The sequence below is a fragment of the Bombus impatiens genome, unplaced genomic scaffold (genome assembly GCF_000188095.3).
Source record: "Bombus impatiens unplaced genomic scaffold, BIMP_2.2 scf_0089, whole genome shotgun sequence".
NCBI classification, from domain to species: Eukaryota; Metazoa; Arthropoda; class Insecta; order Hymenoptera; family Apidae; genus Bombus; species Bombus impatiens.
This window is the reverse complement of record NT_176508.1, coordinates 684,084-704,746: the sequence shown is the minus strand read 5'-3', so window position 1 is coordinate 704,746 and position 20,663 is coordinate 684,084. Positions and strand designations below refer to the sequence as shown.

Sequence of the window (20,663 nt, the reverse complement as noted above, 5' to 3'; positions counted from 1 at the left end):
CTGTCGTTCGCGTTAAATGAAAATATTGATTTTCGCGCCTCTAGTATAATATTTATAGAAATTAGATTTATCGGACTAGCGAAATAATTCTTTTTATAATATTTTATAATATTAATAGAAAGTCGATATCATGTAGAAACCAAGTCATCGTGTGTTATTCTTTCGCACGATCCATCATAACCACCGTATAAACATCCAGAAACCAAACTTTTGTCAAGTTGTTCGAAACACAAGCGCTCGAAGCCACTATTTTATCCTCTTCTTCAATCACGATCATTGCCTTTATTCGCTTGCACGTGGTCCTCGAAATTACGAATTTCCTGTGTGACTCTGTCGCGAGCAAAAAGTTTCAGCAGTCGTCAATCGGTTCGGTCTCTTTGTTTCTCGGTAAATAATCGACCAACCGCTTCTATCGTCGACATGAAATCAGTCCGACCAAGATTCTAATGTTCATTCGACGTTCGAGTTGTTGAAGATCTCGGGATCGGAGCTAGTAGGATCCGAACACACAGCGAATGCTTCTCCTCCATCGAAGATTTCTTCCATCGATACGACAAATAATAGCTGTCCCACCCATATCCGCGTGAAGTCCTCGTCAGGGTCGGACAAGTTATTTTCCATGTTCGACACGACCCAACCGTCGAATCCGTCGTGTCTCCCGGTCCTCGTTCTTCAATTTAACGTCGCGATCCCTTGTCATTACAAATCGGATTCCGTAGTCGGGAACGTCTTTAAATCCGCAGTCGTTCTCGGAGACTTTGACCTAGCCGAGATTAGGAACCTGTCTGTCCAACCTGTGATCCGCCAATGATATAAATTTTACGGGGACATTACCTTTTTTCTGATATCGAGTCTTCCCGCTCTTCAGGGGAGACATTAGAAATTTTGATTATCCAGAACGCTTACGCGTGATTCATTAATTTGAGCAGTAGGTAATGTTTAAAATCATTGGTAAGATTAACGAATGTGAATTTAATTTCAATATATTATTAGTAATGATGAATATCGCGCTTAACCATTGCTTTGCCAATAATTCGTACATTTTAATAAAATTTATGTTATGTATTTATATCGTTGCTACAAATGTTCACGCGATATGAAACACTTACAAATAATAATGAAAATTGGAATTCAGTAGATATAGAAAGGTATAAAGGTCTAAATTTTATGCATGTGATAATGTTATATTATAAGAACGTTATGTTTGCACCATAGAATCCAATACAGAATCACGTGCTACTCTTTTATGAAAAACTTAACCGCGGATACTAAAATAAAAAGCGCAGGCCCACTTCTGTTCAATACAGAAGGCAACACGCGATTTATCTACATGTACGCGAGTTCGTCGAAAAACTTTATTTCTGGAGAATCCTACAAATCTCCTTGCAGCTACCGCTTCCGGTTTATTGGCTGTGAAGCGTTATGTATGCACGTTGAAGATTCCCGAGATACGGATTTACGGTCGGCGAACGAAGACGTACATATTTTAACCCCTTCTCTCAATTTCTCCCCTTCGATTCTCACTACACGTTCGCTTTTTTTCACTATCGTATGCCGTTGTTCTGCACGATTGCCGACTCCTCTAGCTCTCCGCATGATTTCACTTTTGTAATTTTCTGCATCGAAATGCTTTAATAAAAAGCTCTATAAAAAAGAAAAAGAAGAAATTCGATCGAACAGGAACGATGAAATTTCTGAAAAAATCAGAACGTGGAGGGCAATGACTGTATTCACGATCAAGCTGAATGCACTCGACTCAACAAACGCGTGACTCCGATGACTTCCGCGATATAATATAACTATATATGTTTTTTTCTGTCATTCCTACGCTCTAGGAGATGTCAATAAAAATGCAATTTCCATGGGACGTATTGCTTCGGCAGCGATCGTAATGCCTCGCGAAAGATTTGTTTACTTACGTATCTACGATATATTCGTGCAGGAAATATGGATTCACGCCTCGGTGGAGGTAGGACGAAACATTTGGAGAACGGGCGAAGAAATTGACAGAGCTTCTTCCTCCGCTTTATCCCTCTTGCCATCCCTGTTTCCACGTTCAACCCCTCTTCGTCGATGTACCGCCAACGTCGTGGAACTTTCCCGTGGCGCTTTCTTCGCGCACCATCGCGCGCCATCGCGCCCTTTATTTCCCTTACATCCGAACTACCTTTCGATCACAGGCTTTTACTTTTTCCCCGTGGCAGTCGGCTGTCGAAGTATTTTGTAATCCCAGAAAATGGTGTATCCCAAAAGGAAACAGATTTCACCCCTGAACGCGCCCTTTATGCACGTCTGAGCTCGATATTCTTGTTTCTGGCCGCGTGCTCTCAGATTTGTCGAAATCTTAACGTACCGAACTGATCGCTTTTCCTGCAGGGGAAACACCATGAACACTGTTTTCTGTTTTCTCAAGAAACGAATAGAATCCTCGTTGATACAGGAACATGAAAATGCCCCAGAGGATTCTCAATTAAATACACGCACTAGTGTTCTCAATTATTCTCGATTATTCTCGAAATGGATGTACTATAAATTAAAATGCTTTCAATGCTTTTTCTTTCGGTTATGGATCGTGTCAATTTCTACTCAAACCATCGGAGTTATTGTTATATGAATTGTTTAATAATTTGACGTTTTAATAATTTGACGGATTGCAAGGAAATCTAGTGTTTAATCGAAGGTTAACAATATTCGGATTCAACATGCTCGTTGAACCATGCTGGCATTTAAATGAAAACTAATCAAATTAATATATCAATTTTAAATGTCCATTGTAACCCAGTTCCATATCAATCCATCCGTTTAATAAAACAAAGATATTTTCTCTCAATTATTCCATGTCTAACATTGATTTATTTATTTTTATCCATTTCAATCTCTAATATTACATTTACTCGACGTTTTGCAGATAAAATAACGATATTTTAAAAAAAGACCTAAATCTTCCATTCGCGTATATTCTTTTATATTCCGCGAGAGGGTCGCACGAAATTCATTATACCAGCGAATTTCTCAATTAAATTGTCAATGCATTTGGCTGGGAAGAGCCAGGAATGACGATGAAATACTCTGCGTATCGAGCAGGCTTTCGACATTAACGGGGATTCCCTCCGAAATTTATAAAGCTCGCGTTCTCTAAGCTCGCCGCATAAATAATGCATGTTCGCCACGGAAAGAAACAGATAGAGGTGGGAGGAGGGGGGTTTACCGTGAGGCAGCTTAACGCCGCTTGTCCCCCGATCCTTTTTTGCCATCGTCGTCCGTTTAATCTGCGCGAAATTTTGCAAGAAATCCGCTCGTTGATATTCACTGGGACTCGATTCGCGTGCAGGCCTCGTCTCCATGCAAATAACGCAATTAAGAGATTCGAATATAGCCGAGATAACGCTCTCTCGGCCGCAAACAGTCAACTTTTTCTTCCGGTCTCGCCCACACCACCTTCCCTTTCGCGTTCACCTGTATCTCGAACGATTTGCATAGAAAGTCACCCTCTAACGAAGTTCTGACCATCTTCTCTGTTCGTTTTCATCGAAGGAAAAGAACTAGCTGCTTAGGTCAATTCAGTTTCCAGGAAATAGGAAAAGAATCCGGGAAAAGAAAAAATATTGCATGTGGGAATAATAATTTAAAGGATGATTTCTTCTGTTGTATTAAGGCTTAAAGTTTACTTAATTATTCGTATATTTATTCTTGTTAATTAGGATACGCTGAATGTGAGATATTATCGGAACTTTGATGATTTTACATCGTATTTTACTTTTATGTTCTGTATCCTCGATATCCTTCTACATCGTTGTATTGCGATATCATTTCTGAAATAACGACACCATTGTGTTAAATCCAATAATTTTAATAAAGGATAATGATAATGCAGGAAACGCAATGACTCATTAACATGTAATTAACAAAACAGTATAATATATACGATAGAGATAATAATGATAAAATATAAAATGACTTGCATACAAATAAGAAATTTAAAAACGGTACTGAAATAATTATGTCGGATATGACTGGTAACCTGAGTTTAACTAGCTCCTTCCTCCTCGGGGAAAATGTCTTCGACTCCATACGCCTGTGTACTGAAAAATGGTTGGCCACCATATTTTCAAGGACAGCCATGGTCAGACATCACGTAAACGTGACGGCAGCCGTCAAAGTTTTGATAATTTCTATGATACGACGAAATTTGTGTATATTTAACTCTTCCACTTTCGAAACAGTTAAATTTTACCATTATATCTAGCTTAAATTAATCATATAAATATCCAATCTGAAATTTCACCTCGAATTCATCCACGAGATCGTGGCTCGATAAACCTCTCTTATCTGAAAAATATAAACATCGTTCCTAAGTTAACTCTGCATGCAGGTACGTGATTCTGATAAGAGGCTCTTTAATCGTAAACGAAAAGGTAGAGACCGGCGCGAAGAGTAAGAAGGTATGTTTCACGAGAAGCTGATTTTCGGAGAGGTACAAACGTGATTGGAATTCCAATACTTTCGTCCGTGGGAAGAAGTTCATTACAGTAACGAACGTCCGTAGACCTTTACCCCGTGGGTCAAGCTGTTCTTAATTTTCTCTCAGACATAGCACGCGAATCGATTCGTCGTCAAGGATCTGTAAATTATCGTGTTGCGGAAATATTGAATTGCAAACAGATTTTGAGTCGTAACATGTTAAAGAAAATAATGAAAGCTACATTTCTGATAATAACGAAGCAATCTTAACAATAATACAATCTCGATAGCGATTTAATTTGTCTCTAATTTCAATCGCACAAATGGCAATTTCTAAAACGCCAATTGAAAGATTAGTCTCGCGTTGCGAGTTTGAAAAAGAATAACAGAACGAAAAAGAGGGAAGAATCGTTTGACGTAGCGTCGTTTCCTCCCTCCTGCTGGTCGAAGAAAAGGTTATTCACCGTCTAGAAGCGCGAAGTTGAGAGGCCGAGCCCGCCCCTTTGTCAGCCCTTTTGATGTTAACAAGAGAGACTTCAGTTTCCTATTGCCGCGACAGCTTCGACAGATTTTCGTGCACACGTGTCGATCGATTCCACTCTTTTCGCCATCTCTTTCTTTCTCTTGTCGAAATCTTTTGTGGCCTACGGAGGTCGTGAAACGAGGGCTTCCATCATAAATAGCGTCGGTTTTCCGATTCCGATAGATGGATCGATGGAAAGTTTCAAGGTCTGTAGAAGAGAAGAAAGGGTCGAAACGAGAGAAGGGGAAAACGAGAGAAGGCTGCCGATGTAAAAGTTGAACGAGTTTTCAACGAAATGCTCGTAAATCATAAAGAAGGTATCTGTCGATCCGTGCAGCGTTTCGTACAACGTCTAGAAACGACATATTGTTCACGATCGAAGTATTCCATAAATCAAACGTAGCTTGCCACGAGCATAACCAAAGTAGATCCGTTTAAGAAACGTGATAACTTTCGAGACGACCATCGTTGAGGAAGAGGTGCAATCGTATCGGCAGGTAATCAAATCGCACGGTTGACGAAGAGCCAAATGAAGGAGGATTTATTGTAAGCAAATAGAATTAGAAGTTACGAGTGCCTTGAGTAACCTCTGGTCCCGACTGCTGTGACGCTAACCCAAGTAGAGCTAACCTGACCTAACTAAGTAATTCAATTAGAGAAGCACCGAAGACGGTACGCCCGGAACCCGTCCACGGAATCTCGGTAACGCTCGTTGTCTCGTCTCTACCTGGCTGCGTTCCGAATCGTACCCTCTGCAACTTTGTTCCCATGGTCGATTCCTTATTGCTAAATTGGCTGTAGGTTTCAGCGAGGTCACGGCTAACGAGAAACTTAAACGAATACAATTTGTAGCGAGCCTCGAGTTTATACGAAAGGATCGGTGCAATCTTTTGCCGGATAAAATTAAGGGAAAAGATTTAAACGAAATACCGATATGTATTAGACGCTAAAATATTCTGGATAGAGGGATATTTTCACGATTGTTTGGTTCTGAGATTCTGCGTTGAGTGCTCCATTGTTGTTAACAAATTCTTTATCAGAAGATCTACTTTGATTTATTAACTAGAGTTCCTGAAAACGACATTAAAAATTGATCAAATCTTTTGTAGAGAAAATTCAGTAAAAGAGAATGAAAATACGGTATAGTTACGTGTTAAATATTATTAAAAGACCTTTTAAAGGAAACGTTCTTTCTATCTGCAAATTCGGAGACACGTGTTGCATTATTTTGAATAGTCTTCTTATCAGAAGATCTTTCTCAATTCACGAACAGTCTTTTTGTTGTAATCTCACCGATATTATGTACACCCACGTACTCTGATGCGCAGGTGCAGAAACTTCTCTCTGAAACGGTGACCTGCACTTTTATTGCACCGCTTGCTGCCCGGAGAATCCGGAGAAACGCAGTAACCGCTTCAGTATGAAAATCACCGATTTACCCCACATTCCAGGATAGTTTTACAGTTTCAAATACAGTCTCACAAATAACTTCATATACAGTTTCGTTTTATATCCAGGTTTCTCTTATCGTCTTAACACTATCTGCGGATATTTCTATTTTAATAAACATTTTGTATTCTTCACATAAATACGTAGAATAAAGAAATTCAACATCTCTTGCAACACAATAACAATTTTTAGAAATACTTCTTCAAGGCATACGTTTCATAAATACTTTGCGCTTCTAAGGACCACATCATCAATGTCAACCGAAGTAGGTTACGAGTCATCGATATAGGTGGAACCAAGATGGAAATCGTCATTAGAGTATAATCAGCAATCGTGGACGATTGGCGCCTCTGGTATCGTCATTAACGGCACACGTAATTTGAAGAGTTATTATCGTCAAACTCAATGACTACGCGTGTTATCAGTAGTCGATCCAACAGTCCAAGAGTAAGCCCAACTTCGGTTTCACCGACCCGAGGATAGTTCCTATCGCATTTCACGCTCCGAGATAACCAGTTTCTGGCGCTAAATCCCTAGAGTCGTCGGTGTCGAGTCTCAAGGCACAGGAGTCATCAGAGTCGTGCCTCGCGTTTCAGTGTCGTCGATATCTTCTCCTGGAAACCTTCTGTTGCCAATATCTTGTTCTCCTCCGTTTTAACGTTTCGTACTGCACTCTACATGGTTTCATACCCATTAAATTGCTGATAAACGTGAATTTCAAGTTTATCATACTCTGTTACGAATATGTTATATTTACATACAGTTGTATCGTTTCGAAATTTCTACACGTATAATATGTACGATATATATTTTGGAGATAGTATTATTTTATTTGAAAAGGCTCATTAAAATAATACGTATTCGCTAATGACAGAGTACAATTTTCTGTAGGGATATTATTACAATTTCCGTATAATATGAAATCCATTCGTTTTCACACTGATATTTCTATCCTCTCTTATAGCGACCCATGGAAATGTGACGAAAATTGAAAAATTCATTATGGGCAAGTAGAATAATTATGAAACTTCATACGTTTTAAATGAACAAATTCTCGCTTCAAGCAGAACTGCGCGATTCTTTTATCAAACTTAGCTCAATCTCTATAAAAAATTACTTTGATTTAAACGAAAGTTACGTGTATTTCGCTAACTATATCTTCCATTTCTAACAACATGTAATAAATATAATGCTTGAATTTCCAATAAACATAAAATAAAATGTTAAAAACAACCTCGTCTACTATTCCAAACTATTCGGACGCGTTCAGAAGAAAAGACACAAATGACATATCGTTTTAATTAGAAGAAAAAGAGCGAAGAACGTCAGGAGCGCGAAGACGCTCTACGAGCGATAAGTTTTTATGTGGAACATAGGTCCTGTTGATGGAAGAAGTTCTTCTTTCTCGAAAAGAGGTTCAGATATCGATTCTCGTCCATTCGACGAAGGACTCGGACGTGCTTGCTTTCTAAACAGCTCTCCAACACGCCAAACGACCAGTCCGATCTCGGATCGATGCTGGACTAATCTCGAAGAAACTTCGTCGGCTTGACCTCGTCGATCTTTTTCCGAAAACACGATTCCTTCGATTGCGAGATACGTGTTCGACCATGTTCCCGCCGTCATTCTCGATCGTCGCGCGAACATGCTTCGTCAAAAAGTTTTCGAGGAACGTTGAAACAGTTCGATCGTATTTTTCATCGTGCCACTGCCTGTTTCTGCGTAATAACACGGCGATACACTCCGTTAGTTTCGAGGCACGTTTTCGTCTTCAAAACGTGCACCGTTTCCGTCTGGGCCGTCTGATCTCGTTTCATGAGGAGAATAAATCCATTTCTGTTACAATGCAACATAGGTTCGTTTCCAGTTCGATGATATCTTCTTGACGTACAAAGTGTTACATACGAATGTTGTTACTTGCGAATAATTGAAAATTTTGTTTCTAGTTTATATAAATGATAACTTAATAATAATGGTTTAATTACGAAACGATTTCATCGATGAAAACTGCCAGAAACTGTAGATCTTGTTAAAGAGATTCGTCGATAAAGCGAATCTATCGTGTAGCTAGAGCCAACTTCGATTTCGCAGTAGTATGAGCTTGGCCGAGTCTCTGGTCAGACGGTTTATCAACTAAACAGTAAAAATTCGTATTTGATCAAACCTGAATTTTTTGTTAACTTTTGTACAGATGTCTCTATGTTTTTCTTCCTTTGTATCATACATTTTTCGTTCTCGTTAATTTTTTATTTCATACATTATGTTTCGGTTCCTAGAAAAATTCAAATTTTAAGACAAACGTACAGCAGCGCACGCGAATTGATAAAAAATTGGGCGGTTCCTTCGCGGGCAGTCGCCTTCTGCATCATTTACGAAGAATACGTAAATTTCCCTAGCGTGTGCCATGCCATGAGAATCAGCCGTAAATATCACGGGCCAGTACGGATCACGCAATAACTCGGTTCATGATATTTATAACGAGTTTCTTTTATTGTTTCAACGCGCAAAATTCCCTGTATCTTGCACACGTGAACCAGGCAGGCTAAGTATTTACGTTTGTTTCAGAATAAACGAAAGCACCACGAGATCCCAATTCCTGGCGTACTTCAGTTTCTCGTCCAAAGCGAGCGTATCCGTTGGTTGGCCAGTAAAAGGCGGAGATCCGAAGAACAACACTGGTGAGTGAGTGTTTCATCCCGTTGCAGCAACCTGTTTCATTTTATCACCGTTTTATTTTATTGCCCAATCACATACAAAATCTGTTTAATGACGTTCATGAAATCTAAATTCACGATATTTTTGCTATAAATTTCGATATATAAAATATTACCATTTAATAAAAGGAAGGATAAATGTGGCTAAGTTGTAAAATAATGTTCAGAAAGTACACTCTGAGACCTCTTCTTGTGGGTTGTTACTTTCGAATCTCGACAGATCTCAAGGGTAGATGATAAAGTGCAAGGTCTTATTTTACAAGTTTACTCAGGAACACTTAAAAATCTGCAACGATAAAACTCGATCTAATTTTCTCAAGATAGGAGAAAAAAAACCTTTCTTGTAAAAAAATTCGCGGAAATTGAAACGAAGGTTTGAGTAAAACTCACTTTAGTGCCAATTTTGAATACCAATCGAAACTGCAACGAAAAGCTGTAATCTCTTCCACCGAAAATGCTTTGTACGCCACGTTTCGTGCTTCAATGAGCAATGCAAGCTCGCACTGCGAAATCATAAGTCAATCAGGATAGCTAGAGCAATCAAACAACACGTAGAAATTAACAACGCCAGGTAAATTCGCCTCTTGGAGGGATATCGAGCAACGACGAGATCGAACGAATACGCTAAACTGTCCTGCCTCGCAGATCAAACATTGATCTAGATCGGTTTCCGGGTTCGTTACCGATAACTTTATCTAGCTGTAGGATATTATGCGATTGTATCATTAGCGAGTTCATTTTCGTTTGTAATAGGCAGACACCTGCGGTTCAAACGCGCTACATCGATTTTCAAGCCGGTACCCCAGCGTACAAACCAATTCACCGTTTCGAAATTAACGGATCAGCCTCGGGATACCAGATTAGTGGAGCAACGTTCAATTTTAGATAAGTTTTACCTCACAAACGTAAAGTAATAAAAACGTTATTTAATAACATTGGAATTTTTTATGGCCAGATCTAACAAAATACAATCGCGACGTTTATTTCGCAAATTCTCCTTGTGGAAAAATAAGAAAATAATATAGGGTCAGATATTTTCATTTTCGGCTTAATTTTCGAGAAAATCGGATTTGAAAATTAATACTTGAACGTGGCTAATTACCGACTGAATACGAAAAACAATCAATAGGATGTCTTTCTAAATGCGAAGATAAATAAAAGATATGAAGTAAAATGTTTCCTTTTAAGGTTTCATTTTGAAGAAAATATAGCTGCAATATTCTTAATTAAGAATCGGTCTAGCGCATACGTATGATAAATTTTCAAATTTGCTTTTCTTGGAAACAAAGTGTCTTGCGAAAGAATTTTATTCGACATTTATTTTTACACATAGAACGATCTCCTGTCGATTATTTAGCACTGTCTAGTCCGTAATTGTTCATGTTCGAGTATATTTAGTAAATTTTTAAACTCGATTTTCTTGAAAACCGAATGAAAGAATTTTATTCTACATTTCTCACTTATTTTTCTGCAAGGAACGTGTTATTCGCCGGGACTCTGTATAATTTAAAGATATACGAACACGATACAACGCAGGGCAGTGGATATATTGTTCTAACACCCACGCGTTCTTTCTGTCACTCGTTTCAAGCGAAATATGCAGATATTTCTAGGACACATTCAGTCACGTTCACCCAAAATCTTGGGTGACCAAGTACTCTTCTTTCACATCCTAATCTCAACGCTACATTCTTTCACGTATTTCTGGCATTCAAAACTCGGCATCAAGTTCTCATTCCCGCTAATATTCTCAATAATAAAACGAGTAGTTACGATAGGTAGTTGAGTAGCTTGACCTTTTAATCTAGTTGTCGTCAATACAACGAAATGAAAATCTAGTGCAACATGGCTGATGTTAACGAGTAACGTGTCTCGTATCGCAATTGTAGTGTATTTAGATTCGTCATCTTTTTTGCATTTGAAGCGAGCCATTTGTAAAAACGTACCCGTACTTAAATAAAGGGTTGTCGGCTCAAACGAGTCAACGCATGCCGAATCTCCTATAATTCGACAAATCGTTCTTTACTCACTATCGATACTCTAACAAAATTCCACGCTAGAAAATAATTCTCATTTCTACGTTAGGGAATCAAAGAGAAAGAAATGGAAACAGAGAAGATCGAAAGAAATTCTGATTCGCAAGAGAAGATTAAAGAAAAAAGAGAATCCAATTTCAGAATTCGAACGTCGCAACGGATCACTCTAAGAGTATACACTATCTTCCATCTTGTCCGCGCAAGATTCACGGCAAAGAGGAACAAGAACGAAACGAAAGAAAAAGGGGAAAGGTTCTCGTGACAGGGGCGTCTTGGTAAGAGTATTCTTTTCCCGAGTGAAATCCTGGAAGAAAATGTGAGAAACGCTCGGCTTTCGAGGACCCTTGGTGTCCGTGGAATCTTTGCACTCGACGTTAATTCTGAACCGATGGAGAACTGAAAACGGTCGTGGCCATGGATTTTCGAAAGAGAGAAATAGAAGATTGTCAGAAAGGATGGGACGAGGGATGAAAGCGATAGCAGTCGGTGGATGCACGAATTTCCTTACGCAAACAGAGAAGAGGCGTAATTTCTGCCTAGTTAGAACGAAAATTATGCGAGCTTAAGTGCGAGATCGTCCGGGCTTAACCGAATAAGGGCAGTTTAGGATCCGTGGAGAATTTAGACTGACCGAGGTAAAGCGTTAACGACACGAGCTCTCGACCACCGATCTCCATAGAAACTTCTCTAATTTGCCATTCTAAAGAGTAGTATCACGACGTTACGACCTAAATTATCTATCGTGTTCGTAACTGTTCGAATCTTGGTCGATAAAGAATTCCAGAGTGGCAGTTCAGCCACGCTCATTGCGATGTAATGGAGATCCATGAAGAGAGAATGTTCAATTGCGACGTTAGATAGAATCTAAATTATTAAATTCTATTTTTTAACATCATGTTTATGGAAGAGAACTGCTGTTATAAGAGAACTCCTCAGAGGTAGGATCACAATAGTTATTATGTTATTGAATGGTTAAATCTATCACACCGTTCTGAGCCAAAAAAACCTTTATTGCACGCGTTTACAAGAATTAGGGGTAAAAACAAAAAAACATCTTAAGCCTATCGATTGTAACTAGGATAATCTTCTAGTTACTATTTCTTATAACTAACGCCTCTGCATATGGATGGCGAGCACGAACTCACGTTGTTATTTTCAACAAGAACATTTGAAGGATTGGTTAGTATTATCTTCGTCGCTATTTTCTGCTTCAGCTAAATTCTATAATTTCATGAAGTTCGATGTACAAGAATAGAATGATCAAATAACAAGAGATCTCCAGTGAATTGTACAGTCAACGACGATATAGCTCCGTATCTTTATTTGTTCAATTTGGAATTTGAAATTTGGAAAAGCACGATAAATATAAAATGCCAACGTCGAAGTGAATTTCTAGACCAGGCAGCGCATTGGTATTTTTAAATCGTCGAAAGGAAATCATGGGAAACATAGAGAAACGCTTCTATTAATATTTGGCCCGGTGTTCGGCTATCGATGCGACGAAATTGCACGTTCCAAATTGGCAGGTAGCTGGATATTTTGGGAATGCACTGCTGCACGAATGACTCTAATTGGATAATGTTTCCTGGTGCAACATTCTACGCATTAATGTAAATTTCACAGCCGTTCTGCTTCGTATTCGCAGAGGCAGTATAATAACGAAATTGGTCGTTACGACAATTTTGTTTAGAACGTTGCCTTATCTCCACGCTGCAGCTGTTTAATGTAGCGCTTAACCCTCCGCAATAAACAAAAAGCAGCGGCCTCTGCATCCTGTGATATCTGCGTTTCTATATCAAATCATCGAACTTCTACTCGTAGAAAAATATCGCTAAAACCATATATATAACTTCTGTCAGCTTTCCCGACAAGATTAGTTACAATGACAAACGCTTCGTGGATCTACATAGGATCATCAGCATACAGGAAAGTACGAAAAGTCTGATTTATGATTTTAATCGAAGGATCCACGCGTTCGATAACGTGCCAATTATCTCCACATATTGTATTCCGCATACATATTACTTACACGCACATTGCACCGCGCTACGGGAACAATGAATAATTTATGGAGACCGAAATTGAGCCTTACGCCAGTAGCGGGAGCCTGTTCGATCGATACAGCGCAGATTATTAACGGCGCATCGAATTGAATTTCGCTCGACACGCGAAATCAAAATGATGAAATCGAGGACAGGAGATCGTAGGACGAGGTTGAAAAGGGATGGAAAAAAAGAAGAGAAGGAAGGAGAAGAAGGGAAATAGTTGGACGTCAAAAGGACCGGTGCTGCTACCGTTACATAGATGTCACATTTTTACGACGTCCTCGTTCACTTTTTTTATACGACACCCTATTTCCTGGGAACAGCGTGACGAATGTGTGTCCATTCCACGGCGAAATAGCATTCGACAGTGTGGCCCCCGGTGGATATTCCTGCAAGAAACTTAATTCGTTGTAGGGTATATTGAGCGAAAATGGACGTTCGCGACTTCATTTAGTATCTCCAAGGGAAAAGAACAAAAAAGTAAAGAGAGCGCGTTAACTAGCACCAGAAATTGAAACAAGACATAAACCATATCTGAAATTCCAATCGTTTGTACAAGAGTTTTGAGAATTCTCAGGATTTCTATTCCAATGTTCCGAACGACACATTCTTGTGCGTTATTTCAATTTAACTACACTGTCGTAACCAGGCTGCTGATATTTACACAAATTCGTATCTTCGCGAATATGATCGAAGAAACAAAACGTAAGCAGAGATACGTTTCATCCAGTAAATATTATACCGAGTACTCTACTTGGATTACTTTACATATGTTCGCGTATATGCATTCGGTGGATTTTGGTATCTTCAAATTTTCTATAAATGGATAAAAATTCGCAGTCCATTCGTTGGCATAGAAATTCCGAAGTGCGAAGATAAATATCGTGAAGAAAGTAACTAACAAAAATCTATATCTTTGTCATATCATCCCAGCGAAAGCTAACACAGTAAGAAACATCGTAATTTCCACAAAGCAATTTCAAACTATCATCAATCTGTACGTGATACGAAGAAATGGCAACGATAATGTCCTCGCAAAGAATAAAGAAACGAGTATATAACTTTCTCGATATCCCCGAAGCAGCAGTAACAAGTACATAGAAGAAGTCTCAGTACTGATAAAAGTAAGTCTGAATCACCGCGTATTATTCGTACACGTACAAACACGATGCACGTGTGCACCGAGCTATTTCGTTGGTCGCGTCATACGTTTCCAAGGAACGGATTTAAGGTTTCCTTTACAACGGGCAACGGCACGCTGCCTGGGGTACTAGCGAGTGTATCGATAGGAAGGTAGAGACGAGGCGGAATGAAGGGAACGACGGTGTGCAGCGTGGTAGAGCGGTCGTTTTACCGGTGGCGGAGTAGCAATAAGAAAGGTAGAGGCGGATGAATCCGCGCGGTGGTAAAAGCGGTGGTCCGGGGTGAAAGCTCTTCCCATCCCCCTCTTCTCTTAACCCACCCCGTACATAGGGAACGCCGGTCCACGTATAACGAGAGACGACAACGATTCTCGATTATCCCTGGGAGAAAGCCTGGGGCCTTCCATATGCGCGAGACGTACGATTCCGGACGTCGACGTGACTCCACCCACAGGATGAATTCCCTTTTCTTTCTCTTTTTGTTCCTCGTTCTCCTTTTCTTTTTTTTTTTTTTTTTTTTTTTTTTTTAAATAAAATCTGCAGTCAAATAAACACAAGTTAGTAAGTAGTTGAAGAACTCGTACACTGTAGTTTTATATTTTTTCTATTACTAGCGAAATCCATAGAATGCATAGGGATTTCAGTAAAATTCACTCTTCTGTATTCCGTTTTTTTAATATCTTATTCCCTAGTTACAGATCTCTCTAAACTTTAATGTCGTGTTTAAAAATTTGTGTTTTAAGCATGTTACAACAGTAAAACGTGGCTTTGTCGTTTGCTAAAACCTCGCAATTTTTGTAACTACATAAATTTACCAATTGTGATCACTTTTTGACTATTCGTTTGAAACTGAATGAATACATAAAAAAGTGATAAACAGATCGATCTGTTGGCTCGTGAAAACTCTTCGAGGAACTATATGTATGTATAAGTATTAAATATATTTTTCATTTATCCGAAACGTTGTTATCGAAATCTTAAATTGTACATAACATCTCACATCTTCGTTATTAGAAAATACTTTATTTTTCTTTGTCTCTGTGCGAATAAGTAAAATTTAGTTACCTCGAAAAGTTTTCTAGGTCAGTTCTTTAAACATCAAGTATATCGATCAAAATGCTTCTCTTTCTCTAGTAGTTCTCCTTTTCTTTTTTTTTTTTTTTTTTGACAACCATCGTGTGGCCTGGCTTTATCGAGGTTCGTGAACGAAAAGAAACGAAAGGAGACGGAGAATAGGAAAGTCGAAGAAGTGAGAATGAAGAGAAGAAACGAACGAAAATGTCGCGGTCGCTTGACAAACAGATCAATCGTTCGGTCTCGCCTCACTTTCTCCTTCTTCTTCCCGCCACCGTATAAATCCGTTTTTGCCCTCTTTTGTCTTTTCGTTCCGCTTCTTTCGATTTAATCCAGGGGGATTCCTCGTTCCAGCGGGAGAAATCGTACAAAGAGAGACATTCTTAGAGAAGTGGAAGAGGTCGATGATTCCACAGTGATATTTCAACGCGGCTCGTATGGAGAGGCGTGAGTGTCGCAGCAGTGTAAGTCAGCCGGTCGTCAGACCGTTCTTGTAGAAGTGAAAGATCATTTGGTAAATCAGAATGTTTTCCAAGAGGCTACGTCGCATCTCGGGGTTGAGATATACGAGAAAAACGTGTCAGGGAAGGGTAACCAGCCACTCGGAAGAAAAACGAACCGTCGACCGATTGACAAACAAATCAATCGTCGAGTTTTACGTATGCGGTCCTCTCGTCGTGTCTGTCAATTTGTCTGAGAGACTTCAGATGCTCGATGGATATATTTCAATGTGATACACGCTGGTTTTAAGCGTCAGAATGTAATTTTTTGTTAAAAACAGACGTAGAGAAAGAAACAAAATTGTAACATATTTTAAAAAATACGTTATGCGGAAAATGTTGTATGAAATGTATATATCAAAGTAGCACAAATTATACTATAAAGGAATAGCATGAGAATAGGAAAGTGTACGGTTTATTGCTTTCTTAAGCGGCCCATAACTTCATCTCAAGAACATTCTACAGCTATCACATTCACGCTACTTCCTCCAGAAGCTCGCCGGGAATATATTTCTCCAGCAACACACGATTCTTCGACAGGCTGCTGCGTAAATGCTCCGCCACTTTCTCTCTTTCCTACTGTCATCCCTGAGAGGTTGTCGCGTCGTGGCATTTGTCAGATTTCACTTCCCTGCTTGCGAATTTGGCGATAACACTTCCGTCGATAAAAAATTCCAAAAATATATAGAAGAATATTCGTTTGTTTATCGTAACTTTAATTTCCGTATAAGCTCTATTTTCATATTCCGATATTTTTCTATATTTTCACCAAGCGCAGCCAATTTCATTCCATGTAAAAACGAAAACAAAAAACATAAACGTAATTCGATAATAGCAACTCTTCGAAAACAATGTTTAAATTTGTTTATATGATGAAATAAGAATGGCAAAATAAAAATAGAATAATATTTGAACGACTGCATTTTTCTCGTGTTTTTATATCTTTAAGCTGGAAATAAACGAGCGTATGAATATTTAACACTAGAAATACAATACTAAAATTAAAAAAAAATTTCCACGCTGATATCGCGTAATTCTCTTCAAAACGTTATCATTAGACGAAACGATGTTGAATATTGATGACACAGTCCATTTGCAGTGTCGCTGTGTGTTATGGTAAATATGACATGTTGCGAAAAAACAAACTTCGCGTTCGATCCTTTCGCCATCGAACTGTTTGCATGCCAACAGAGCGACAGCTACAGGGAAGAGAGAAAACTTGTTCGAATATATGGATATATAGAATCTCGATGTATACATTCGGTTTACATTCTGTCTTCCGGATGACCTGGCAAACGTTTGCAAAGTAGGCGAAATCAAAAACGTTTCGCCGGTTTGTGCAACCTATACCGGTTACAACGCGAACGTGGCTAAAACGAGGGAACGATCGAATTGAAAAACAAAATGCACGAAGGAAAAATGGCGATGGTTGCCGAAGTAAATTGACTTTATTCAATTATATTGATTTGTTTGCGTGCCGGAACGTGGTCCGTCTTTTTCCTCCTTTTATTATTAGTTTCACTCTTTTACCGTTTGCACTTTTAACCCAGCTTTTCGGTAACTTTTCAAAAGGAAAAAATAACGATCGAGACACGTGCAACGAGTACCGAAGCTATTTTTTCTTTTTTCCGTTTTTTAATCAATTTTCTATGCAGTAGACTGTATTATATCTTAATTGGAGCACTGTAAACATCTTCTTATGATACATCTTGCAGCTAGTGCACAAATAGTGGAAGTGAATAATAGCGTACAGCTGACACAGCAGTGTAGGTTAAAGTAGTAGCAGACATGAAACTTTTCAATGTGTATTCTTTTATAGACAGTAAACGTTAAATGTTACTACTTAAACAGTGAGAATTATTAGATTTTTAATAATATTACGAATAATATTTTATGGCAGAAATTGTAGATTGTAAGTAGTAGCAGTCAATAATAATAGATATCTAGGCACAGTAGTATAGATTGATCTCGCTAGATCAGACACGAAATATAAAGGTAATAAATTACTGACTCGAAAGGCATTAATTCGTTCTTTTAAGGGCCTGGTTATAAAAAAAATCAATATATAAAAGTATATTTAATAGCGGGTTTATCCCTTTAATCTTCTCCTCTGCGGCAAGGTTTTCATTCTTTCCAGACGAGATAAAAGGATTATTCGTTTGGCTTCCTTCAACCGTTGATTAAAATGCATTTCGGAGAAGATATAACAGATTCTTTTGAATTTAATAAATAGACCTATTGTTATAGAAAAAAATTTACACTCTGTATTTGAAAATTGAAGAAAACTTTTCTCTCTGTGCAAATATTTGCTTAACGCCCCCGTTCCTCGCTTCCTCTTTCTCTTATTCCAATTTTCTTGAAAACTGTGCTCGTTTGAGCAAACGAATCGACTCGCGGTATTTTAATTAACACGTCTGTTCAGCACGAGAATTTGGCCACGAACAGTACCTTTCTTACGCTAAAACATTCCATTAAATACTTTGGTTAAGAAAACAGCATTGTTACAAAAGAAGAGAAACCGTTTCGTTAAAACATATGCAACCGGCTCACGGTGTACGATATTATCAACACCGGGTAAAATATCGAAGCATAAGTTATCGAATTATAAAATTATCGAATCAGGATAGAATATTCACGTTGGTATTAATTTCTTTAGCGATTTTTACAATGATCTTGCGCATGCGCGACCGTGTAAGTGTAAAGTAAAAGTGTAAATGTAAACGTGGAAAGTCCATTTAATTACGATGATGTGTTCAACTGTGACGAGTGAGTGAAAAAAAGAACGAGGGAGAAAGAAGGTAGAGAAAATACAGGTTGGAGGAGAAAAACGGAGAAAGGAGCGGAATTAAGCGACTTCGGACGCGAGCAATTAGGTGGAAAAAGAACGAGCAGAATTCAGTGCAGGAAGCCGAAAGGGTGAGCTCGAGCGCGAAAAAATATGCTAAAAGACAAGGTAGAAAAAAAAAGGGTCTCGAGGACGCAGAAGCCATTATATATATTCAGAGAAGCTTTGGCGCCCGTGGATTGGTCCCGTCCTAACTCTAATGGGTTCACCCATTATGACAATTGCATCCTCCGGATATATAAAACTAAACAAAAAACATGGAGGCAAATAGGACGAACAAGTGCAACAACTATACGCCGTCATCCTCCGACGCCGTGTCGGAAGAAAAAGGCGAAGAAGGTGGCGCGCCGCCGCCTGCTTCGCGCCAGAAAATATCGTCTCGCCTCGTAGAGATTCTAATTCAAGCTGGCAGGATGTAGTACGAATCGGTGGCGTCACGGTGCACTATGCTTTTAACCTGCTTTGTCAGAAGACATACCGTCCCTTGTCATTGATGGTGGCATAAATAAAAAGAAAATGACTTCTCTTTTTATTGCGCGAATATGCTTCATAGATTTCCATCATGAATCTCTTCTGTTATCTTTTATCATGCGAGGCACAAGCATATTTCTTGATCTTTATTGGTTTCACGTCATAAGGTAAAGGTAAATAAAATTAGATAATTACGAAATAAATTCCAAAGAATAAAAATTTTTTCAAGTTATTCTATTATTGTATTAATGTTCATAATAGATTAGAATAGAATTAGCGAATATTTATTGCGTTAAACAGGGTCCCCATTTGTTATTTCTTAGGTTTAATTATGACGTTAACAACAGACAGTGCCACTATTGAATTAATGTTTGACGAATACCATTGATTCAACTGATTCGAATCTTCCAAGCTTCAATCGAAAGAATGTTTTCCTTTAGAATTATGTTGCTTCCGATTTTCAACTTCGTTTGTACATGAGATTATAAACGCTGCCACATGTCTCGCACTTTACATCCGAAGAAAGAAAATGTACAGCCGATTCGTAAATATCACACTACGTCCAGTCACACGATTTGCTTGTTAGACAATATTTGTTTTAGCGTCCCATTGCTGAACCTCTTCTCTGGCAGTGTGGATCCACGTGCATTGTTCGAAAGTAGCTCTTACATTTGCTCGCTATTATGTGACCTCGCTTCCTCACATCGCAATTTAGCTTATTCATCCTTTTACGAATCAATTTTAATAATAATAAATAACTATCAAAAGAATAATTATTGATTATAATAAATACAATCGTCGATATAAATATCAAAGTTATTTTCAGGAACCCTCCCTCCCCCCACACACACAATTGAACTAATATTATTTGTGAAATTTTACAAGTGACTAATTACAAGTTACCAGAATTAACAAATGCCCTTTCACAGTAACAGCAAGTTTGATAATAAAACAATATGAAATTTTGTAAGCATGAAGATTTACGAATTATTTGATTATCCTATTAGCCAGAAAATTGTGAAATCGAAAGGAAAAAATTTGTGATCTACAACATTTAACTTGTCATTTTGCTAATGTCGTTAATTAGTAAGTTATTAAGCAAGAATGCTCAGATTTTGAAATCCTGAAATCACAGGTAAAATTGTAACAACTGCTTTAACAACACAATTTCCGTTCTGCAACGCAATGTATCGAAGCAGGTTTGAAATTTTTTTACCGCCGTATCACGTTTAGTTTGCAGTATCGCGATTCACGTTCAACGATCGAGCGTCGTTTTTCACGCGGACTCTTCGTTTTTCCTCAATCATCGTGGCGCACTTGAACTATCGATGGGCGTCGAACTGCGCCAGCCCCGCTCCATAACTTTCCCGTAATGTCCGTACACCGTGCGAGCGCCGTTGGGC

General features: G+C 38.6%; 1 protein-coding gene across 10 annotated transcripts in view; it reads left to right on the top strand.

Annotated features, from left to right (window-relative positions):
• Positions 1-20,663, top strand: part of LOC100748080 — a 277,175-nt gene that overhangs the window by 161,121 nt on the left and 95,391 nt on the right. For all 10 annotated transcript variants that reach the window (XM_033324960.1, XM_033324957.1, XM_033324959.1 and 7 more), the window contains exon 6: positions 8,999-9,111. In XM_033324960.1, coding sequence (XP_033180851.1) covers positions 8,999-9,111 — 113 coding nt within the window. The remainder of the gene's footprint in view (positions 1-8,998; positions 9,112-20,663) is intronic.